Raw genomic sequence first — 25338 nt, 5'->3', positions numbered from 1 at the left:
GCAACCAGAACATTACATCATTAAGAATGCAAGTGCAAAAGACTGGCGGATGAAATACCCCAGGGAGCCCCAAACAGAATCATAAGTAAGGATCCCTGTAACATTTAGAATCGGGGCACGAGGGGGTATAAAGAATCTTACCCGTATGAGGGTGCCGCCGTGTACGGTTGCCGCTGGTGAGGTGGAGCGTGGAGGGAGGGTTAGAAACGGCCCGACGCACGTTTTGAATTGTGAGCCAACCTTTTATCAAGGGTCAGGTTAATGTGCGTCGGGCCGTTTCTAACCCTCACCAGCGGCAAACCGTACACGGCGGCACCCTCATACGGGTAAGATTCTTTATTCTCCTTTTGCTCCAATTCTAAATGTTACAGGGATCCTTCCTGCCACATGCCATTTACTTATGATTCCGTTTGGGGCTCCCTGAGGTGTTTCATCCCGCCGGTCTTTTGCACTTGCTTTCTTAATGATGTAATGTTCTGGTTGCTATACTGGTTGGTGTGGAAGCACTGTCTGTTATTTTTATCTTCCTAACTTATATCTCTATTTAATAAAATGTTGTATATTTAAAATAACCTGTGTACTCGTGTCCTCCTATTCTACACATGTTCCTCTTGGAGCATGTTCACTAGTGACTCGCGCTCCTCCCCTGGAGGCACGACTTGCTATTTTTTCTGTTATGTTGCCTGCCAATTCTATATTAACTCTCTTGATCATGTAGAGGAGTCCTAATATGTCAAATGGACATGAGTATTAATCACAAGACAACCCTTTAAGGCTGTCTACATCTGGAAGCCACAACAGTCATCAGTAATATGTAAGGGAGCCTGGCCAAAACATGTTCAGATATCTTGCAGGGACACCACATGCAGTTTTTGTAACGTTACATTATGTATTCTTCAAAATAACATCATGTCACAGCTTACATCTCGCTTTACAATACCATTTACTATATATGGGTTATATAGCATTTTCATTTGCATATGAATTCCTTGAATAAATATTCAGAATGCTATCTGGATGAAAAATTGGATTTTTCTTATTCTTTTCTTATTTCTTATTCTAGTCTGAACCTGGCCAAATTGTTGAAAACGTGAAAAATATTGTAAATTATGTCTCAAAAAGCTGAAGTCAATGATCAGTGATTATTCTCATATGCCCCCAAAAAATAAAAACTGAAAATCTTCTCCTATCCACCGCAATGTTAAAAATATGGAGCACACGGATTGCGCATGGATACTCTCCATGTGCTGTCAGTGATGCTTGTGTCGGTAATTTTGACCCATGACTGTAATTAAAAACGCACGTCTGTGTGATTGTTTTTTTTTACAGGTCTGCAAAAAAACACGGACATGAGACTAGCTTCATAAACTATAATTGGTATGGGTTCTATCTGTGAAAAACGGAGAAAACATGTATGTGAAAAATAAACATCTAAATGAGGCTTTAGGCTGTAATGTTGCATGTCCTTGAAATATGGATAGAAAACTCTTCAGTTCCATGTTCCAGGAATGTTTCTTTAATTTTGAAACTTTTAATTTATGTTAAAACAATATTCCCACTTAAAAAGAGTAAAGTAGTTTATTATACCTCAGTGAGTTGCCCAAAGCCATCAGGCCAAGAGTCTTCTTGATATTTGTCCTTAGGATATGTCTCAATTGGACTTCTATCACCATGACGGAAGACCTGTGAAATAATATGTAATGATTAAATATATAGAGTAATTTTAATGATGAGTGCAAGTATTAATGGGAGCTGTCTACCTATGAGAATACGTTAACAGATGGAGCAGCAATTAGAATATTGTCACCTAGAATACATTAATTAGGCAAGATTAGTGAATTATCAACCTCACCTTGTTATTTTCTAATAGAAACCTGGCTAGCCAATGCAAAGGGATTAGGACCGTCTTGTGCTTGAGACTGTATATGACATTATTTTCCAAGGTTGTTTTTATGCAATTTTCAAGTATTTATTTATTTTAATTGCTGCAGTCAGAAGCCAGAAGTAGCTTCAAAGGGAATGATAAGAATTTACACTTCTCCTTCCAGCTGAATGCACTTCTGGCTTTGGCACCAAAAACTGTATTGGTGCTTTTCCAACAACCATATAGTGTGAAAACAACCTATTTATCACCCAACATAGAAAAATATAATTACTTGAATACTAAATTAGTCTGATTTTTCTTCTTTTTTTTCCATAATAGTAGAATTGTTGTCCACGGGTTGTGTCTGGCCTTATTGAATAGAGTTGAGCTGTTGTAAGGTGACCTAGGGAGGTAGTCGTGGGCAAGCTGCTGCTTCTGCTCGCTCTGGCACTCTACAAACAAATCTAGTCCCTGTCCCAGTGTGTTGCTGTGTGTGGGGTGCATCACACTTACTTCTGGCCTGCAGCCCTTCACTGGATCCAGGATTTCCTCTTCTGGAACCTTTGCAGCAATTAATCCAGGGGACATGTCGTTTGTAAAAACAATTCAACTTTTACTTGGTAACTGGCAGTCTTTACAAACAGTTATAAAGGATAAGGCCCAACGGGTTGTGATCTTTATCACAGGTACCCGACACAACTTAAGCCCTTGTTCTCGGCACGGGCAGAGGATCCCTCTCGCTAACTTCCCTAGCACTAGGAATTCTTCACCACTAGCAGAGCACCCAGATGCCATGACCCTCTGCCTCTGAGAGTTTGAGTCCATTTTCTCCTGCATCTTGGCAGGCTGAGTGTGCCCAAGGGCTCCACCATCCATTTAGAGGTTCCCATGCCAAAGTCCAAGGCAGGGTTGGGTTATAAAAAAAATATCCCAATCTCTGATGATCCCCGCAGAGAACCATCAAGTCCATTATCATCAAATGGAGAGAACATGGTAACACAGCAAACCTGTCAAGAGAGGGCCGCCCACCAAAACTCTCAGCCAGGTCAAGGAGGGCATTAATCAGAAAGGCAGCACAGAGACCAAAAGTAACCCTGAAGGATCTGCAGAGTTCCCAAGCAGAGACTGGAGTATCTATCCATATGACCACAATAAGCCATACACTCCATAGCGGTGGCCTTTATGGAAGAGTGGGCAGAGAAAAGCCTTTACTTACACACAAAAAATGAATCAAATAAGAGAATGGGAAAAGAAAGGAAAGATAAATAAATAAAATAATATAAATTAAAAGAAAATACACACATATAAAATATATACAAAAACAGATAGGGAATAATAAAAAGGGCTAAAGGATTTTCCACCTCTGTTTTTTTTTTTTTCAACAATGTTTAGTTTAGTTATTAATATGTTTTTCTTTTTAATATACAGAAAATACATATGTACTAAAATCATACTAAAATCATGATATGAGATTGAACCTTGTGATCAACTATATTGTGATTCTGAATCAGAGAATCAGCAGCCAGAGGCATATATGGGAGTTATACTTTCTGATGATAGGCCCACCAATATAGAGAACCCCACCCATAGAAATAAGGAAAGATATCAATTTCCAGTAGGAGATACATCCCTAGACACCTGATGAAGGCTTTGCCTAAACCAAAACACGTTGTGTCATATTGTACTTTGTATTACATATACTATTTTTATGAAAAGATTTTTTAAATAATAAAAAAAAATGTAAATTAAAAAAAAAAGGAACACACCTACCATCGCTAATTCTGAAGATATTCCTCTGACTCACTTTGGAGATTCCGTCTGGAACAGAAGCACCAGCCAGAAAACCCCATTCTTTGTTTTTTATACACACAAAAATTGTAAGGCTTGTTTTGAGTTTGCCAAAAGATATGTGGGAGACTCCCCAAATGTATGGAGAAAGGTGCTGTGGTTAGATGAGACCAAAATTGAACTTTTTGGCCCCCAAGGTAAACTCTATGTCTGGCACCAAACCAGCACATCTCATCAATCCAAAAACACAATCCCCACAGTGAAACATGGTGACGCCAGCATCATGCTGTGGGGATGTTGTTTGGCAGCAGGGACAGGGAAAATGGTCCGAGTCGAGGGAAAGATGGATGGTGTGAAATACAGGGATATTCTTGAGCAAAACCTTTTTCAGTCTGTCAGTAATTTGAGACTGGGAAGGAAGTTCACCTTCCAACAAGACAATGACCCAAAGCATACTGGTAAAACAACACTTGGCCAATTCAAAGCCCCAACGTTAATCCAATTGAAAATTGAGAGAAAACCATCTAACTTTAAGGAGCTTAAGCAGTTTTCCTTGAGGAATGGGCAAAAATACCAGTGGCAATATGTGGAAAGCGCAAAGAGACTTATACAAAGCTGTAATTGACACAAAAGGAGGATCTACAAAGTACTGACTTTAGGGGGGTGAATAGTTTTGCACACTGAAGTTTTCAGTTATTTTGTCCTATTTGTTGTTTGCTTCACAATAAAAAGAAAACTAAATGTTCACAGTTGTAGGCATGTTCTGTACATGAGCTGAATAAACCCTAAAAAAACAACAGAGAAATTCCAGGTTGTGAAGTAGCAAACTCCCGGCTTTGGGCAGAGGGGGGGGATATGTGACAGAGTCACTGGTATAATATATGAGGGGAGGTATGTGTCACGCAGGTTGCTAGCCTGTGTGAACTAAAACCAATAAACTTTCTTCCAGCATGTTATATGCTGGGGGTTTACTCTTTTAAAGGGTGTGGTTTTATGGGAATGACATAGAGATGGAAGGGAAGTCATTACCCTACCTCCCCTCAGGGTGTGGCTGAGCAGGAATAAATGGTCAGTCAGCTTTGTTTCTCTGGTATGTGTGGTCTGGAGAGTGAAGTCTCCAGGCTGTGTTTGGGTGAAACCAGATAGCAACACCGGAGGACTGGTGTTGCAGAAGACTTCACTTGGCTACCTGAAACAGGAAGAGCCTCGCTTACTATTGGACTCTATCATACCTTATCTTTTTGTTTTTCCCATTAACCCCGGGAGGGTCTGTTTATTTTTATAGGACACTGCTGGAGTTTATGCCACAGAATAAACCAGCAGGAAGTTAACCCAAACCGTGTGTCCTGTGTTTGCCTCTGGAGAGCCAAGCCAGTCGCTTTACCACAACTGCTAACACTGGGGATACAGCTCTGGCTCAAGGAGAGACTCCCACTTAACCACATAGAAGTATTTGTGAGAGCATTCATTTAGTCAATAAACTCTTCAGTTCTCTAAATAGAGAGGGAAAGTTGTTAATATACAGATAAAAGCAGGATAAATTTACCCCTAGATATTTAATGGCCTCCGTCTTCCACTGAAATTTATAATTTGTTATTAGTTGCTCTAAGGTGTTAGGGAGAATTTTTTTGAGAATTTTCAAAGGTAATGCTTCAGTTTTGGGGGCGTTTATTTTATACCCCGATAAGTGTCCATATTCCGTTAGTGTATCCATAGGGTTAGGGAGAGTTATGTGAAGTTTAGTAAGGGTTAATAAGACATCATCCGCGAATAATGAGATTTTAAATATATTATTTTTAATTTTCACCCCTGAGATGTTAGGGTTCTGTCTAACCATTGCTGCCAAGGGCTCTATACACATTACAAATAAAAGAGGAGAGAGGAAACACCCTTGTCTTGTGCCATTAGAGGTGTTAAAACTAGGAGAAATATGAAAAGGAAGTTTTAAAGAGGCCAAGGGAGATTTGTAGAGCGCCTTTAAGACTGTAAAAAATGCACCTGAAACTCCAAACGCCCCCATTTTCCCGAACAGAAAAGACCATTTAAGGCAGTCAAAAGCCTTCTCTGCATTCAGTCTCTAGAGGATGGCCTGTTTTTTTCTTCTGTTGGTTGCGTCTATCACCCTCCTAGTGTTATCCCAGCCCTGAAGAAAAGGCACAAAATCCACTTAATCTTTATTAATAAGTTGAGGTAACCAATAATTAAGTCTGTTAACCATCAGGCATGCAAATATTTTCAAATTCGAGTTTGGTAGAGCTATTGGTCTACAATTAGAGAAATCAGAAGGGTCTCTGCCCTTTTTAGGAATGAGAATTAGATAAGAATGCGATAAACTGTTTGGAATGGGTGAGTCTTCCATAAATGAATTAAATAGTTTAGTCATATAAAGAGTTAACTCTTCAGCCATAGCTCCCAACTGTCCTAGTTTCTGCGGGACTGTCCCTATTTGAGGGCTCAATCTCGCGTCCCGTCATGGAGAGGAGTGAATATCCCCACAGCTCACCTTGGCATCTGAGGGCGCATGGCAGTGACGTCATGCGCTGCTCAAATGCTGACATGAGCTGCCTGCAGACAGGACGCAGCACTGGAGCAGAGAAGAGGGGAGGAAGGAAGATGAGTAGAATTGTTTATTTTTTTCATGTGTGCATTGATGGGGGGGCCATGTATATCAGGATTAGGTCTGAGGGGGCCATGCATAGTAGGATTGGGTCTCAGGGGGCCATGCATGCCAGGATTGGGTCTGAGGGAGCCATGCATACTAGGATTGGGTCTGAGGGCGCCATGCATACCAGGATTGGGTCTGAGGGGGCCATGCATACCAGGATCGGGTCTGAGGGGGCCATGCATACCAGGATCGGGGCTAAGGGGTTCATGCATACCAGGATTGGGGATGAGGAGGCCATGCATACCAGGATTGGGGATGAGGAGGCCATGCATGCCAGGAATGGGGATGAGGAGGCCATGCATACCAGGAATGGGGATGAGGGCCGTCTGCTGAATGCCCCTCATCACCAGCACCTCTCTGACAACTCCTCCTGCCAGGGGAGAAAGAAATGGTAAATGGGCATGGATTGGGGTGTGGCCAGGGGCGTGGCCAAAATTTGCCGCGGCACGCTACATGCGCCACATGATATGTCCCTGTTTCTCTTCTTCACAAGTGGGGAGGTATGCTTCAGCAAATGTTTTATTGTACAAGTATATCAGGCCATCTGGCCCTGGGGACTTACCCAAGGGCATATTTTTCAGAATGTCTGTTCTCTCTTCCTGAGTAATTGGTTTATTAAGGAAGTTTACTGCTTCTGGGGAGAGGATTGGTAGTTTGAGATTAGATAGATAATTTTTCAATAAAATGTCCCCACGTTTCGGATTTGAAGGAAGTTTATCTTAGAGATTGTATAATTTTTGTAAAAGTTGTAAAATATATTCGATATATTAGAGGGACTGTAGTGAATTGTGAACTCCTCATCCTTAAACTGGTTTTCCCACTATGAAAAGTTAATTTTAATCAATAGATCTTGGAATAATAATAAGTTCCACAATTGGACGTGTTTAAATAAAATGTTCCTGTGCTGAGATAATCTTATAAATGTACCCCTGCTGTGTACTGTGTAATGGCTGTGTCTCACCGTGCAAGAACTTGGTCTGATCATACCACATGTACTGGGCAGGGGAGGAAGCAAAAGAGAGTATACAGACAGAACAGCATGGGATCGCAACTGATTCTTTTTGTGAGGTAAAACATTTCCCTGCCTGTTTTTAAACAATGTTTCACTTCAAAGAAAGAATCATTTGCAATCCCGTGCTGTAATGTCTGTACACTTTTTTTCTCCTCCTCTGCCCAGGAGCTGTGGTATGATCAGACCATGTTTCTGCACGGTGAGACACAGCCATTACACAGTACAAGGTAAGGGCACATTTATAAGATTATCTCAGCACAGGAACATTTTATTTAAATACATCCAATTGTGGAACTTATTATTATTCCAAAATTTATAGATTAAAATGAACTTTTGTTCGTGGGAAAACCCCTTTAAGGGCCTGGGGGCTCAAAACTATAGTGCGTTCTTTAAGCTGATGAGCCAGTAGAGTGTGAGCCTTATTGCCTTTTTCATAATATTTTTGTTTGGAGTAGAGGTGCAGCCTCTCAACCTTTCATATAGATAATTCTTTCAGTTTGTTTCTGGTTGCTATCACCTTTCTCAGGATTCTCATAGATAGAGAAATGGTCAATTTATGTTCCAATATTTTAAGCTGGTAGGTGAGTTTAGTATATAAAAAAAATTAGCATTTTTTTTATTTCTAGACCTCTCCTTAACCCACCCCTTAATGACCTTGGACGTGTAGGTATGTCCAAGATTGTGTCCCTGTGTCATGCTAGGTATGGGAAGAACCCAGCGAACGACGAGGGGAAAAGGAGGGAAGCCCAGAAACTAGGGAAAGGGAGTGTGGAGACCCCTAGGTAGATTTAACAACACCCTGACTGACCTATCATCCCTAGATAGGTTCTTCACCTATCGCCGAGCATGATACCTAAACCCTGGCTGTTCCTAGAACTGGGCCCTATGTAGGGAAGGGGAGGGGTGAGCACTAGTCAGCCCCAACTAAAGACAAACAAGGGAAACAGACAAGGGGAAACACTTAGCTTTGAGAAGACACCAGAGAGATCATGACAACCATCTTCAAAGGAACTCTAAGACGAATCTAGCCGACTGCTAGCACAATAGACCTGAACAGAGTAATTTACTCTATCACCGGCGACTCTCTGGAAACACTGAGGGCATTTAAAGATCAAGCAAGGGTATGCTAATTAGCAGCAGAAGGCAGAGATCACTGCTGGGTCCTAGCGAGGGAAGGATCATGAAAGGATCAAGAAGGTGTCTGCAAGACCAAGCGCAGTGACCTTCTACAGATGGATCCAGAACGACTGTCTGTCAAACCTGATACACCAATGACACCCTGCCATTGATGCGTGCTCCGGTGATGAGCCTGCACCTTTCCCTGCACATGACAGCTAATCTGGTCAGCTGTCATGTGCCTCCAACAGCCACGGGTGGATCCGCGATCCACCCAAGGCTGTTAACAAGTTAAATGTCGCTGCCATCTCTGACAGCGGTATTTGACATGCACGTCACAAGAACCGCCCATTGGCATACTTGTCATGTGATCGTGGGGCGCCAATGGGTTATTATGACAGCTGGGGATCTGCAGAAGACTCCCGTGCCTGTCATTGTAAATCTCCTATGAACGCTGGCCAGTGGCATAGGAGATCATGATTTATGCTACACATAGCTAAAGCCCTGCTATGTGTAGCACAGGTAAACATCTGTTCGCCTGTGCTACCCATAGCAGGGCTTTAGCTATGTGTAGCATAAATCATATATAGATCACATAGATAGATCACAGCTTCAAGTCTCCTAAGGGGACTATGGAAGACAGTAAAAAGAAAATGCTTTTGAAAATATTAAAAAAATTTAAAAAACCTAATTCAAATCAACTCGTCTTGCCTCAGTCAAAATAAAACAATAAAAAAGACACATATTTGGTATTGCTGTGCTCAGAAATGTCCAATCTATCAAAGTATAAAGTAAATTAATCCGATCAGTAAACAGTGTAACGAGAAAAAAAAATCGAACCTCCATTATTACTTTTTTTGGACACCACAACATTGAAATAAAATGTAAAAGGTTATCAAAACATCATATCTACCCAAAATGGTACCAATAGAAATGTCAGCTCAAGGCTCAAAAATAAGTCATCAACGAGCCCCAGAGCCCAAAAAATGGAGACGCTACAGCTCTTGGAAAATGGCGACAAAAGCAATTTTTTTTTTCTTACAAATTCGGATTTTTTTTCACCACTTAAATAAAAAAGAACTTACACATGTTTGGTATCTGCATACTCATACTGACCTGGGCAATCATAATGGCAGGTCAGTTTTAGCATTTAGTGAACACTGTAAATAAAAAACCCACCATGCTTTGAATTTTTCTCCTGTTTTCTAATACACTATATGGTAAAATCAGTGGTGTCATTCAAAAGTACAACTCGTCCCGCAAAAAACAAGCCCTCATAAGGCGATATTGACAGAAAAATGAAATCGTTACAGCTCTGGGAAGAAGGGGAGGAAAAAACAAAAGCGCAAAAATGGAAAATTGCAAGGTGGTGAAGGGGTTAAAATGATTCCTTGCTGCCTTCTTGATAGCCTGAAGTAAGTCATGGATCTGAGTGTCCTTGTAAAGCTCCCTAAACTGTGAGCCCACAAAGATACCCTCTTTCAACTTTGCATGACTTAATTGAGGAAATTTGAATGTGAAATACTTGAAACCTTCACTTTCTTGTCGCATGCACTTTACAAAGTTTTCCATTAGTCCTAGTTTGATGTGTAGCGGACGGAGTAAAATCTTCTTAGATTTAACCAATGGTTCATTTTGTACATTTTTTGTACTAGACTGAAGTGTTTCTCTTCCCCGGATATTGCCAACCTAATATGAAAAAATGTATCCGCTTCCATACATTTACTGCATTACAACTCTCAACGATTGACACTTGTCCATAAAAACTAGAGCTAATTCTCAATTTTACCTGTCATTTTTATTTTATATCAGCATAAAATCTATACGAATTACTGTAGCTACTTTGTTCAATTTACAATTTTGTTGTTGAACATTGATTACTTTTTAATTACCGGACTGAATGATGGCAGTTACAAAAATTGGTCTCCATTTCCTCATAGATGTTTCCTTATCAAATAGGACATCTACTATTGCAAAATGTGTTAGCTGCTACTTTACTTTAGTACACACAGAACTCTTACAATGTCTGGCTTGCTTCCATGAAGAGAAGAGGGGTTAACTTGCCACACAAGTGCCTATATAATCGTTGTGTCAACACTGATTAGAATTTAAAGTGGCTTTACAGGTAAGGCAAGAAAAAAATATGGAAAGTAATGTTTTTGGGTGGAGACGTCACACGAGACTGTGCAGAACCCAATATGGTAAATATTTTTGTATCGTATATTTTCAAACGATGCTAAAGTAGTAATTACACAGATAAGACAAGGGATTGCTACATTTGGTGACAGCTTTATTATGTGTCCAATGTTTTATGAATGTCTTTTGTAAATTTAGAGGGAAGTTGTCTCATTGAACATGTTGTCCCATCTGCAGGTAGTAAGTTATAGTGCCTGAACATTTCAGCAGATTAGTTTACAATTTTGTGGGAACAGATTCAGTATTAGACTGGTTTCACACTCCCGTGAAACACCGACTGCAAATCTGACCTGTCTGTAGGCTTAGATCAAGAGATGTGACGGACTCGTACTACGTATTCCAATATGAGCATGATCCGTGATTTATGGACATGCAAAACTAGATTTAATTGCTCATTCGGTCATTTATGAGTCTAATGGGTTGCCTTGCCCAGTTGATTGACCATTCTCTTTGAATGTATAATTATTGAAAGAAGGCTGTCAAGTCTGCCCTGTGTTGCTGCCTGCAAGTAGGATAGCATGTTCAACATGACAGGTTCACTTTAAAAATGAAGTTAAAGGGATTGTTTGATCTTTTGCAAAAAGTCTACAGTCACTCTATTCACTGCCTAGTCTAGCCGCAGATATCGTAGATTCCTGATATTGTGCGGTGTGCGCACTGTGAGGATTCAGAAGTCTCCAGTAACATAATTACAGAAACCTCGTTATAAGTGCTCAATGTAGAACACAAGAAAGTGATCATAAAATGTTATGTACCTCAAAATGTTACCAGTAAAAACACTAACTCATACCGCACAAAATCAGCCCCCACTGAGGTCGGTCTTCTGTCACTGGAAATATAGGGGCCCCCACGTTGCTGGTAAAGCAAAAACTAAGGAAAATCGACGGCTCCCATGCTCTCAAATACAATCCAGTTAATTCTGTGCTCCCAAATCCAAATGCCCCCTCCTTTCGAGTCCCACTGTGCCTAAACTGTGGTAAGCGGCCAAATGTTTGACATTATTGCAGTCGGAAGAGCGCAGTTAACAATTTAAGGGATGCATGTCTCCAGAAGCACCAGCTGAGCACAATGCATGTGGCACTACACCATATGGGGGGACAATGTATAGGCACTATATTGTAGATTTGCAATTCTTGAGAAAAAAACCCTGGCGTGGATGTTGCAAAATAGTCACTGTAGCCGTAGATTAATTCATTGTGAGGTGAAATTTTTACAATGAGGATCACTTTTGGGGCTTTTCTGCTATTTTTGCACATCAGGGGTTCTTCAAATGTCACCCGCAAACTATTCTGGCAAAATCTATGCTCCAAAAGCCAAATAGCGCTCCTTCCTTCTCAGCCCTGGCGTGTGGTCAAACAGTAGTTTCTGACGACATATAAGGCATTTCCAGATTCGGGAAAAAATGCACAATAAATTGTTGGTCTAGTTTCACCTATTAACCCTTTTGTAACTAATCTGTAGCTAATAAAAAATACACTTTTGCCACTAAAATCTTATATTTCCACATCCAAATGTTGTAAAATTCTGTGAGTTCAACATACTCACTACACCCAAAGATGAATTCCTTAAGCAGTGAAGTTTAATATATGGGGTCACCTGGGGGGTGTTTCTGCTGATCTGGCACCTCAAGGGCTCAGCTAATGCAGCCCACAATCAATTCAAACGGAATCTGGGTTCTAAAAGCCAAGTAGCGCTCCTTCCCATCTGATCCCCCCCCATCTGCTCAAACAGTAGTGCACAACCACATATGGGGTACTGCCACATTTGGTAAAAATTGCATAACAAATTGTTCTGTTCATTTTCTCCTATTACCCCTTGTGTGCATTAAAAATGTGAGGCTAAAGTAACATTTTAGCTGAAAATCCCTATGTTTTTTGTTTTCATGGCCCAAAGTTATAAAATACTGTGATGTAGTTTGTAGGTTAAAAATGCACACAATATCAATAGATGCATTCCTTATGGGGTTTAGTTTGCCAAAATGGGGTAATTAGTGGATGTTTCTGTTTTTTTGGCACCTCTGGGTTTCTGAAAATGCAACATGGTGTCTAAATTTGTGTTCCAAAAATTAAATAGCGCTCTTTGCTTTCCAAATTTTGCCATGTGCCTAAACATTAGTTTTTACCACATATGGGAAATCCCTGTGTTTGGAAGAAATTGCGTAACAAGTTATGGGGTCCATCTTCTGCTTTTACCACTCGTGTAAATGAAAAATTTGGTGATAAAACAGTATTTTAGTGTAAAAAATGTATTTTTTGTTTTCACATCTAAATGTTATAAAGTTTTGTGAATCACCTGTAGGTTAAAAATGTTCAGTACACCCATAGATGAATTCCTTGTGGGGTGTAGTTTCAAAAGTGGAGTCACTTGTGGGGGGGGGGGGGGGATTCTGCTGTTTTGGCACTGCATGTGACATGACATTCACAATCTATTCCATCCAAATTTACACTCCAAATGCCAAATGTCTCTTCTTCCCTTCCGAGCCCTGCCGTTTGTCTAAACAGAACTTTTTCAATACATGTGGGGTATCGCCACGCTCAGAAGAAAGTGAGTAATAAACTGTGGGGTCTACTTTTATTGTGTTACATCTTGCAAAAGAAAAAAATTTGTGACTAAAGCAACAGTTTTGTTAAAAAATTTAATTTTTCTTTATGACTTCCTAATGTTATCAAATTCTGTTTAGAGCCCGAGGATTCAAAATACTCAATATACCCCTGGATAAAATCCTTGAGGTGTTTAGTTTTCAAATTGGGGTCAGTTGTGGAGGTTTCCGCTGTTTAGGGACTTTAATGGCCCTTCAAATTCGACATTGTGCCTGCAATCTATTTCAGCCAAATTTATGTTCCAAAATTCAAATAGTGTTGCTTCCCTTCCAAGCCCTGCCGTTTGCCATAGTTAGAACTTTTTGACTACATGTGGGGTATCACCGTGCTCAGAAGAAAGTAGGTAACAAACTATGGGGTCCATTTTCTGATGCCATCACTTGTAAAAGTGAAACATTTGCTTTAATTCCTGTGTAGCAACTGAAGGCTTAACAAATTTCCAATAGCAGTTTGGAAGTATTTGAGGGGTGCAGATTATAAAATGGTAAAATTTTTGGGGAGTTTGCATTATGTAGGCCCCTCAAATTCCATTGAAATATGAATAGGTCCCTAAAGAAACAGGTTTTATAAATTTCCTGAAAAAATGAATAATTGCTGCTAAACTTATAAACTAACTTTTGCATTTTTTGCTCCCCTTCTTCCCAGAGCCATAGCTTTTTTATTTTTCTGTCAATATGGCCGTGTGAGGGCTTATTTTTTGCGTAACGAGTTGTATTTTTTGAACGACACCATTGATTTTTCCACATAGTGTACTAGAAAACGGGAAAAAAATTTCAAGTGAAATTGCACAAAAAATGAGTATTATTCCATGATTGTTTTTTTTTTTTTTTTTTTACTATGTTCACTAAATGCCATTGTGAGTCTACAGATCATCACAGGTTCGCAGATACCAAATATGTATAGATTCTTTTTTATTTAAATCCAAAGTTTGTAAGAGGAAAAAAAAATGGCACCATTTTCCGAGACCTGTAGCATTTCCATTTTTCGGGATATGGTGCTGCGTGAAGGCTTATTTTTAGTGAGCTGAGATGACGTTTTTATTGACACTATTTTAGGGAAGATACAATGTTTTGATTGCCTGTTATTGCATTTTATTGCACCGGAGCCCACATCAAATGCCGAGACACGACCTATGACGTATCTATACGTCATAGGTCGTGAAGGGGTTAAGGACATAAAGATTGAAAGTTTGACAAATTCGCTAAAATTCACAGATAAATGCAAAACATATTAACCTAAATTTACCACTAACATAAAGTACAATGTGTTATGAAAAAAACATTCTCAAAATCACTGGAATATGTTGAAACATTCCAGAGTTACCACCACATAAACTGACGCTGTTCAAGTTTTAAAAATTGGGCTTGGTCATCTAGGTCAAAATTGGCTCTGTCACTAAGAATTAATTAGACAGAGAAAGCAAGTCAATTGCAAACATGCTTATTTTCATGCTGTTGGCTGTAATTCTACTTCTGTGAGGGCTTTTATTTTTCATAGTGTACAGCTGTTTTCCATGGAGCTTGGCCTTCTGGTGGTGAGTGCTCAGTAGTTAGCTACATTACAGGAGAGGAATTAACTCTTAACATCCCAGTCAGTTCTCTCCAGCCCATTGATTTGTATACAGAAGTTAACTGGACACCTGCCTCCCTCTCCTCCTCATCTTCTGCAGAGACTAGAGATGAGCGTTGTTCGACTCGAACTGTTCGCCAATCTCAAATTCGAGCTGTTTTGGGCGGTGTTCGAGCCGTTCGGCGAACACGAACGATTTGAGAAAAATTCGGCTGTTCGAGGTTATGTTCGATAACTGTTCGTGCACCAAAATCATAACTGGATTTTTTCTCAGTAATGATGAAAATTAATGTTAATACGCAGTTTGAGTGTACAGCGGGGCGGGGGGAGGGGCAGGGGATGGATCTCTGCAGGAATAATGAAGATCTCCATTTTTTTTTCTCTTTCCCGCATTTACAGTGGGGAGGTGCAATCTGTCAGCCTATCAGCAGCGCACACACGGAGCGAAGTGCTTTTTTTCACACAAGCAAGGGCATGTGTCATTGGCAGTGTATGTCACATGTCCTTGCCCTATAAGACCCAGCCATTTTCCCCGTCGCCACCATTTTCTCACTGCTGCAGCTGCGTGTTAGACGGCACCGCTGTTGCTGTGTGTGCTATACCTTGTTAATTTCAAGCCAATTTTCGCACAAATCTACACATAGCTTGGGAGTAGGGAATAGTTGTGATTGCAGTCCTTTTAAGGACTACGTTACAGCATTTCCTACGACTTTTATCAGGCAGGTCTGTGCTCTTAAATAGATAGGTTGTGGGAGTAAAGACTAATTGTAATTGCAGTCCTTTTCAGGACTAAGTTACATCGTTCCTATCAGTTTTTGCCAGGCAGGTCTGTGCCAGTGCTGTGCAAGTTTTTTTCACAGCATTTGGCTGAATCTAGCAAAGCTAATCCTTTTTGGCCTATTGCAGAGTGTGTTAGTCAGTGGAGTAGCCTCTCTGTGTTGCAAGATATACCACCTGTGTATAGAATACCAATTTTTTTACTGCACCTAGTGAAGTAAAATCTTTTGGGCATAGCATCATTCTATTAGTCCATCTATACTGACCTCCATCAGGTTGCAAATTGAATATAATTTTTCATAGAATAGAATGGTAGAGTTGGAAGGGACCTCCTGGGTCATCTGGTCCAACCCCCTGCTCAACGCAGGATTCACTAAATCATCTCAGACAGATGTCTGTCCAGCCTCTGTTTGAAGACGTCCATTGAAGGGGAACTCACCACCTCTTGTGGCAGCCTGTTCCACTCATTAATCACCCTAACTGTCAAAAAGTTTTTTCTAATATCTAATCTGTGTCTCCTCCCATTTAGTTTCATCCCATTGCTTCTAGTCTTTCCTTATGCAAATGAGAATAAAGATGATCCTTCTACAATGTGACAGCCCTTGACATATTTGTAGACAGCTATTAAGTCTCCTCTCAGTCTTCTTTTTTGCAAGCTAAACATTCCCAAATCCTGCAACCGTTCCTCATAGGACATGGTTTGCAGACCAGTCACCATTCTGGTCGCTCTTCTCTGAACTTGCTCCAGTTTGTCTATGTCTTTTTTAAAATGTGGTGCCCAAAACTGTACTCAGTATTCCAGATGAGGTCTGACCAAAGAGGAGTAAAGACCGATAATGACTTCACGTGATCTAGACTGTATGCTTCTGTTAATACATCCCAGAATTGTATTTGCCTTTTTTGCTGCTGCATCACACTGTTGACTCATGTTCAGTCTATGATCTATTAGTATACCTAAGTCTTTTTCACATGTACTGTTGCTTAGCTCTATTCCTCCCATTCTGTATATGCTTTTTTCATTTTTATTGCCCAGATGCAGTACTTTGCATTTTTCCCTGTTAAAAACCATTCTGTTGGTTGCTGCCCACTGCTCCAGTTTATTTAGGTCTTTTTGAATCCTCTCTCTCTCTTCTCTAGTATTAGCTATCCCTCCTAGCCTTGTGTCATCAGCAAATTTAATCAGTTTACCCTCAATTCCTTCATCTAAATCATTGATAAAGATGTTGAACAATACAGGTCCCAGGAAGGAGCCCTGTGGTACCCCACTTGAGACATTCATCCAGCTGGATGTGAAGCCATTTACAACCACCCTTTGAGTCCGATCACTAAGCCAGTTATGAATCCACCTAACAGTTGCCTGGTCCATTGCATACTTGGTCATTTTTTCAATAAGGATGGTGTGAGATACTTTGTCAAATGCTTTGCTGAAGTCAAGATATACTATATCTACAGCATTTCCCTGATCCACCCAGTCAGTGATTCTGTCATAGAAGGAAATTAAGTTAGTCTGACATGACTTGTTAGTTACAAACCCATGCTGACTCTGGTTAATCACTTCATTCTTATCCAGGTACTTACATACATGTTGTTTAATAATTTGTTCAAAGATCTTTCCTGGTATAGAAGTCAGACTCACCGGCCTATAGCTTCCTGGGTCCACCTTCTTCCCCTTTTTGAAGATAGGAACAACATTTGCTCTTCTCCAGTCTTCTGGGACTTCTCCTGTTCTCCAAGAATTTTCAAAGATTATGGAGAGTGGTTCTAAAATTTCTTCTACGATCTCCTTCAGTACTCTGGGGTGTAATTCATCTGGACCTGGAGACTTGAACTCATTTATGTTAGCTAAATATTCCCTCACAATCTTTCTGTTTACAGATAACTTGGATTCTTCTATTCCTTTAAAAGGACAGTGAAGATCAGTTGATGTTACATTTTCTTTTTGAGAGAAAACAGATGCAAAATAGGAATTAAAAAGTTTGGCCTTCTCAACATCCTCTCTTACCATTTCTCCATTTTCATCTTGTAAAAATCCTATAGCATCTTTGACTTTTCTTTTACTTTTGACATACCCCCAAAATCCTTTTTTATTGCTTTTGACATCTCTTGCAAGCTGTGATGAAAGCCGGCCGGTGGGTGCAGCTCTCTGGCGCCCCCTTACCTCTCAGGTCAGTCAAGGTACTGCACCTAGAGAAAGTAGTGCCAGGAAGCTGCAACCAGCGCAGGGAACACGGTAGAGTGTTCCCCTTCAACGTCACTAAACCGTAACGTCACTACACAGCACAACTCGCTAGCGCCCTCTTAGCCTCAGGTCAGTCAAGGAACTGCACCTAGGATAAGCGGTCGCCAGAGAGACTGTCCTGTAACCTACTGGGTATCGGGGCCCTCTGTAGTGAGGGTGGTATATATATCTTCCTTGGCCGCGCCAGGAATATATATATCTGAACCTCCGACCGTCACTACCAGCCTTCCCCAATCCCCAGTTGGTATGCTGCCACCAGTCCCTATTTTAGATATACGCCCAGTCCGTGAATGGGCCTATATCGGGTCAGGAACCAACCCTGGGTAGCGTTTTTGGCTTGAGCCGAGCTCACACGGACGTGCGTTCGTTATGCAGAATAAAAGGCAGGCCCACAATTACTTGAGGTAATTGATTATAATAATACACTAGATACACGATATACAACTAAATATACACAGGTATAAGGTCAGGCTAAACTATACAACAATGGAATACAACACACAGAATCACCACAGCATATCAGTTACCGGTTTCTTGATTTTCTTGTGACGCAGGGAGAGGATTCTGCGATCGCAGGCACGGTTCTTTGTTACAGGCTGAGGCCTACCACCGCATGGTCAAACTGCTCCTCCCCTTGGTGGCCTCAGCTGGTGCTCAGATGTTCAGCACACCACTCTTGGGTCAAGACTGCCTTGTCTCTTGTCTGTCCTGCTATCTTACCTGCCCCGTCCCGCCCACTGCTGGTGAGGTCAGCTGGCTCAGTCTCCACCCTCAGGTCTAACTTCGATCAGAAGCCCAAATTCTATGGAACCCAATAACTTCTTCTGGGATGGTCTCATGATACCCCCAGGGGTTCCCATGGATTCGGGCCGCCGTAACCGACCTTTTGATATCAATTATGATACCATACGGTCCTCAGGAATGGCTCCGCGCTATATCTTGGCTTCCAGAGCACGTACAAACGTCTACCGCGGAGGCTTGTGTGCGCAATGGCTCCGGGACGCCGTGATATTTTTTTATTGGCCCATCCCACGCAACATGCGTGTACTATTCATGTTTCTATATCTTATGCCTCCATGCTTGTGACAGACAAAGAAACTAGTCCTATGGGACAAATGGTCAGGTACAGATAGACGAAGCACCCCCCCCTGCTGGCTGTGTTTCCTCTCGAAGTCTTTGAAGCTCCTAGCATTCAAGTGTTAAGTAGGCTTCTTATCTTACAGGAGCCTGGATGGGGGGAAACTATCTAGTTGACGTTTTAACAGAAGGTCCCAAGGGTGGGGGCTGCTGAAGTGTGGCCATCCCTGGATATGATTTATCATTACCAAGATGGCGGCTACAGGTTCATCACACAAGCCTTAATTCATTGTCAGCTTTAGCTAACCTGATACGTGCCCTGCAGGATCTGCAGACTGCATTATAATCTTCTTTAGATATGCCTCCCTCTTTCCATTTAATAAACATTTCTTTCTTTCTTTTTAGCATGTGTTTAAGTTCTGTGTTCATCCATCCTGGTTTCCTTAAATGCTTCCCATTCTTCCTACTTTTCGGGATTGTTAACGATTGTGCTTTGAGAATCTCATTTTTAAAAATTTCCCATCCTTCCTGGACATTTTTGTCCTTAAGGACATCCAGCCATTGGATCCCTCCTATTCTCTTTCTTAGTCTCTTAAAATCTGCCTTTCTAAAATCTAACCTTGAAGTTTGAGTCTTCACATGTCTTCCTCCTCTAGTTATCCAAAATTCTATAATAGCATGATCGCTGCCTCCTAGGGTCCCAGCCACCTTTACCTCCTCAACCTGTTTATAAGGATTAGATCCAAAGTAGCAGATCCCCTTGTTTTCTCCCCTACCTTTTGGAAGATAAAGTTGTCAGCAAGAGAGGATAAGAATTTGCTTGACCTGTTAGTTTTACTTGAGAGAGATTCCCAACAAATGTCTGGATAGTTGAAATCTCCCATGACCACTACGTCATATTTTTTTGAGAACTTGGTCATTTGATACATAAAGAGTTCATCCATATCTTCAGCTTGCCCAGGTGGCCTGTAGTAAATGCCTACAATGGTGTCCTTTCCGTTGTTCTCTCCTTGTATTCTTACCCAAACAGTTTCCACAGAACTCCCAGTCTCTGAAGCTTCAATCTCTGTGCAGATATACGCTTTTCTAACATACAATGCGACACCTCCTCCTCTTTTATCAAGTCTGTTTCTTGCAAATAAGTTGTATCCTTTTAGCCTTTTATTCCAATCATGTGTATCGTCCCACCAAGTTTCAGTGATTCCAATGACATCATATTTCTTTTCCTGCGTTAGTAGTTCCAATTCTCCTTGTTTGTTGCCCATGCTTTGTGCATTTGTATAAAAACATTTTAGTTTGTGATCGGTTTCTTTTCCTCCCATATTTTTATTATTTAAATTGTTTTGCCTTTGTTCTTCCTTTCCACTTCCAGTAGCAGAGATCTCAATAGTATTTGTCAGCTGTATATCTTTTTCTGGCCTTTTGCTTCCCTTTCCACATTGTTCTAGTTTAAAGCTCTCCTGATGAGTGTAGCAAGGCGACTTCCAAATACATGTTTTCCAGTCTTCGTAAGGTGCACCCCATCTCCAGCAAGTAGTCCATCGTATAGGTAATTCATTCCGTGATCCAGAAATCCAAATCCTTGTTGATGGCACCATCGACGTAGCCAGTTGTTCACCTGTAGAATCTTATTCCACCTCATTGTTCCATGGCCATCCACTGGGAGGATGGATGAGAAGACCACCTGCGCTCCCAATTCTTTCACTTTCTTGCCTAAGTCTTCAAAGTCACTGCAGATGGTTTCCAGGTCCTTTCTTGCGGTGTCATTTGTCCCCACATGTATTAGCAGGAATGGGTAGTGATCTGTAGGTCTGAAGAGTCTTGATATCCTGTCAGACACATCTTTAATTTTTGCTCCTGGAAGACAGCACATTTCTCTTGAGGTTATGTCTGGTCTGCAGATAGCGGCCTCTGTTCCTCTTAACAGGGAATCCCCCATGACCACTACTCTCCGTTTTTTCTTCACAACATTCTTCTTTCTCCATCCAGGAGGATTCTGAGGGCTCACAAGGTTATTCATTGCTGGCAAAGTCTTATCTTGCTGTATTTCTTCATGGTTCTCCTGCCAGAGAGCCTGGTACTGGTTCCTGAGCAGTATGGGTGCTGACTGCCTCTCGATCCTCCTGCTTCTGTTGGTCACATGCTTCCATTCCTCTGTTTCCTCAGGTGCAGTTCGAATTTCTTCTCTTTCTGAATCATGAAGAGATAATTCTGCTCTGTCTAAGAACTCTTCACCTTCCTTAATGATTTTCAAGGTAGTTAACCTCTCTTCTAGATTTCGCAACTTTTCCTCCAACAGGGACACAAGCTTCCATTTCTGGTATGTGAAGTTTGGCTTTTCCACTGGCAAGTCTGTGAACATGTAGCAGGATATGCAGCTCACCAAATGGCTCATGGACTCTTCCATGTTCTTACTGTTAATGTTCTGAAAACAGTGAAAAAAGCTTAAAAAAAAAGCTTCAAAATGCGCGCGCCGCCAGGCGCCCGGTTTACCGATGTCCTCTTTTCAGCTCCAACAGCCAAAATCCAGTGTTCTTTGAGCTCGCGGAGACTATTCACTTACCCAAAATGCAGTGGGAATATGCAAATTATCTCCTCAGGACTCCTCCCCTGGTTTACCGATGTCCTCTTTTCAGCTCCAACAGCCAAAATCCAGTGTTCTTTGAGCTTGCAGAGACTCTTCACTTACCCAAAATGCAGTGGGAATATGCAAATTATCTCCTCTTTTCAGCTCCAACAGCCAAAATCCAGTGTTCTTTGAGCTTGCGGAGACTCTTCACTTACCCCAAAATGCAGTGGGAATATGCAAATTATCTCCTCAGGACTCCTCCCCTGGTTTACCGTTTTTTTTCTGCATCTAGCTCTGAAAAAATATTTGGGCTTCTAGCAGTGTGTGGGACTTGTTCTATTAGTCCATCTATACTGACCTCCATCAGGTTGCAAATTCAAAATAATTTTTTGTCTGCATCTAGCTCTGAAAAAATATTTGGGCTTCTAGCAGTGTGTGGGAATTGTTCTATTAGTCCATCTATACTGACCTCCATCAGATTGCAAATTAAAAATATTTTTTTGTCTGCATCTAGCTCTGAAAAAATATTTGGCCTTCTAGCAGTGTGTGGGACTTGCTCCATTAGTCCATCTATACTGACCTCCATCAGGTTGCAAATTAAAAATAATTTTTATCTGCATCTAGCTCTGAAAAAATATTTTGGCTTCTAGCAGTGTGTGGGACTTGTTCTATTAGTCCATCTATACTGACCTCCATCAGGTTGCAAACTGAATATAATTTTTTTCTGCATCTAGCTCTGAAAAAATATTTGGCCTTCTAGCAGTGTGTGGGACTTGTTCTATTAGTCCATCTATACTGACCTCCATCAGGTTGCAAATTCAAAATAATTTTTATCTGCATCTAGCTCTGAAAAAATATTTGGGCTTCTAGCAGTGTGTGGGACTTGTTCTATTAGTCCATCTATACTGACCTCCATCAGGTTACAAACTGAATATAATTTTTTTCTGCATCTAGCTCTGAAAAAATATTTGGCCTTCTAGCAGTGTGTGGGACTTGTTCTATTATTCCATCTATACTGACCTCCATCACGTTGCAAATTCAAAATAATTTTTTGTCTGCATCTAGCTCTGAAAAAATATTTGGCCTTCTAGCAGTGTGTGGGACTTTCTCTATTAGTCCATCTATACTGACCTCCATCAGGTTGCAAATTAAAAATAATTTTTTGTCTGCATCTAGCTCTGAAAAAATATTTGGCCTTATAGCAGTATGTGGGACTTTCTCTATTAGTCCATCTATACTGACCTCCATCAGGTTGCAAACTGAATATATTTTTTTTCTGCATCTACCTCTGAAAAAATATTTGGGCTTCTAGCTGTGTGTGGGACTTGTTCTATTAGTCCATCTATACTGACCTCCATCAGGTTGCAAACTGAATATAATTTTTTTCTGCATCTACCTCTGAAAAAATATTTGGGCTTCTAGCTGTGTGTGGGACTTGTTCTATTAGTCCATCTATACTGACCTCCATCAGGTTGCAAACTGAATATAATTTTTTTCTGCATCTAGCTCTGAAAAAATATTTGGCCTTCTAGCAGTGTGTGGGACTTGTTCTATTAGTCCACCTATACTGACCTCCATCAGGTTGAAAATTCAAAATAATTTTTTGTCTGCATCTAGCTCTGAAAAAATATTTGGCCTTCTAGCAGTGTGTGGGACTTTCTCTATTAGTCCACCTATACTGACCTCCATCAGGTTGCAAATTAAAAATAATTTTTATCTGCATCTAGCTCTGAAAAAATATTTGGGCTTCTAGCAGTGTGTGGGACTTGTTCTATTAGTCCATCTATACTGACCTCCATCAGGTTGCAAACTGAATATAATTTTTTTCTGCATCTAGCTCTGAAAAAATATTTGGCCTTCTAGCAGTGTGTGGGACTTGTTCTATTAGTCCATCTATACTGACCTCCATCACGTTGCAAATTCAAAATAATTTTTTGTCTGCATCTAGCTCTGAAAAAATATTTGGCCTTCTAGCAGTGTGTGGGACTTTCTCTATTAGTCCATCTATACTGACCTCCATCAGGTTGCAAATTAAAAATAATTTTTATCTGCATCTACCTCTGAAAAAATATTTGGGCTTCAAGCTGTGTGTGGGACTTGTTCTATTAGTCCATCTATATTGACCTCCATCAGGTTGCAAATTCAAAATAATTTTTTGTCTGCATCTAGCTCTGAAAAAATATTTGGCCTTCTAGCAGTGTGTGGGACTTTCTCTGTTAGTCCATCTATACTGACCTCCATCAGGTTGCAAACTGAATATAATTTTTTTCTGCATCTAGCTCTGAAAAAATATTTGGGCTTCTAGCAGTGTGTGGGACTTGTTCTATTAGTCCATCTATACTGACCTCCATCAGGTTGCAAGTTGAATATAATTTTTTTCTGCATCTAGCTCTGAAAAAATATTTGGCCTTCTAGCAGTGTGTGGGGCTTGTTCTATTAGTCCATCTATACTGACCTCCATCACGTTGCAAATTCAAAATAATTTTTATCTGCATCTACCTCTGAAAAAATATTTGGCCTTCTAGCAGTGTGTGGGACTTTCTCTATTAGTCCATCTATACTGACCTCCATCAGGTTGCAAACTGAATACAATTTTTTTCTGCATCTACCTCTGAAAAAATATTTGGGCTTCTAGCTGTGTGTGGGACTTGTTCTATTAGTCCATCTATACTGACCTCCATCAGGTTGCAAATTGAATATAATTTTTTTCTGCATCTAACCCAGCCAATAGTTTTGGCCTAATACCACAGTTTGACCACTCAGCTCTGCTCCGTTCCCATCCATTGTTTTTTTGTGCAAACAACTCCAGAGTTGTGAATTAGTTAACCACCAAAATGAGTGGAAAAAGGCCTGCTGCTGGTGGAAATGGGAATAGGCGTGTTGGGAAGGGGAAAAAAAGCTTGTGTCCGTGGGGTAGGTGTTAAAGCAACAGTAACATCTGCAGAAGAAAGACCATCTTCCAGCCAAACTAAAATGTCTACTCCTTTTAGCGGACAATGTGATAAGATCCCTTTCTTACAGCCACGCCAATCGCTACAAATTCCAGATGAGGCACAAAAACAGCAGGTGCTTCAACGGATATCAAGTGTTCCTTTAAGTGGGTTCTCATCCACATCAACTTCAACATCACAAATACTCCAGTCCTCAAAGGTGTCACCCCAATCGCACTTGCTTCCTCACAGCTCCCAAATCTCCAGCTGCCCGTCTGAGTATGAGGTAGAACAGATGGTTGAGTCTGCAGAGCTGTTTACTCATTCTATAGCCTGGGAATCAGAGGTTGACTCCAGCGCTTCTGTGAATCCAGACGAGGAAATGATCTACACTGATGCCCAGAATCTTTAGGAGTCGGATCCAGGACCAGACGCAGAAGGTTCTGACCATAATGTAGACCCTCATTCCCAAACTGTAACTCCTGTTGGTGGAGACAATGAGGAAGACGATGATGAGACTCAAATACCTGATTGGAGCGACAACTTTAGTTTTTTGTCAGGGCAGGAACAGGTTGGCTCTGAGGACGACGGGTGTGATAACGCACAGGGTGATGATGATGAGGTTGGAGATCCCACTTACTGTCAACCTACAGTCAGCCAAGAGATGAGGTCAGCAGAGGAGGTGGAGGAGGATGCTAGTGACGACGAGGTCAGGTTGCGCCTTCCTGGACAGAGACGTAGTACTGGAAGCACGTCAACAACTGCATCCTCAAACACAACTCTGCCTCTCACCACAAGTCGTGGTGGCTCTTCAGGTCGCATGGGTGCTAAGCCTTGCATAGCCTGGGCATTTTTTCAGATCGATAAAGATGACCCAACTCGTGTTATCTGTAACATTTGTCAGCAAAAGCTAAGTAGAGGCCAAAAAATACATAG

The 25338-nt window shown here is 41.0% G+C and overlaps 1 protein-coding gene across 5 annotated transcripts in view; it reads right to left on the bottom strand.

The window, feature by feature from the left end:
- The window catches only part of ACP3 (acid phosphatase 3), a 200264-nt gene that overhangs the window by 85142 nt on the left and 89784 nt on the right, over window positions 1-25338 (bottom strand). For 3 of the 5 annotated variants that reach the window (XM_073678094.1, XM_073678095.1, XM_073678093.1), the window contains one exon: window positions 1588-1683. In XM_073678094.1, the coding sequence (XP_073534195.1) occupies window positions 1588-1683 (96 nt within the window). Of the gene's footprint in view, window positions 1-1587; window positions 1684-17223; window positions 17523-25338 lie in introns of all 5 variants that reach the window. The other 2 variants (XM_073678091.1, XM_073678092.1) reach the window with 2 other exon arrangements.

The sequence above is a fragment of the Phyllobates terribilis genome, unplaced genomic scaffold (assembly GCF_046119375.1).
Source record: "Phyllobates terribilis strain yellow unplaced genomic scaffold, ASM4611937v1 Scaffold_4__5_contigs__length_816908805, whole genome shotgun sequence".
Classification (NCBI taxonomy): domain Eukaryota; kingdom Metazoa; phylum Chordata; class Amphibia; order Anura; family Dendrobatidae; genus Phyllobates; species Phyllobates terribilis.
Note: the sequence above shows the minus strand (reverse complement) of the source record. Positions and strands in the feature narration are given on the sequence as shown.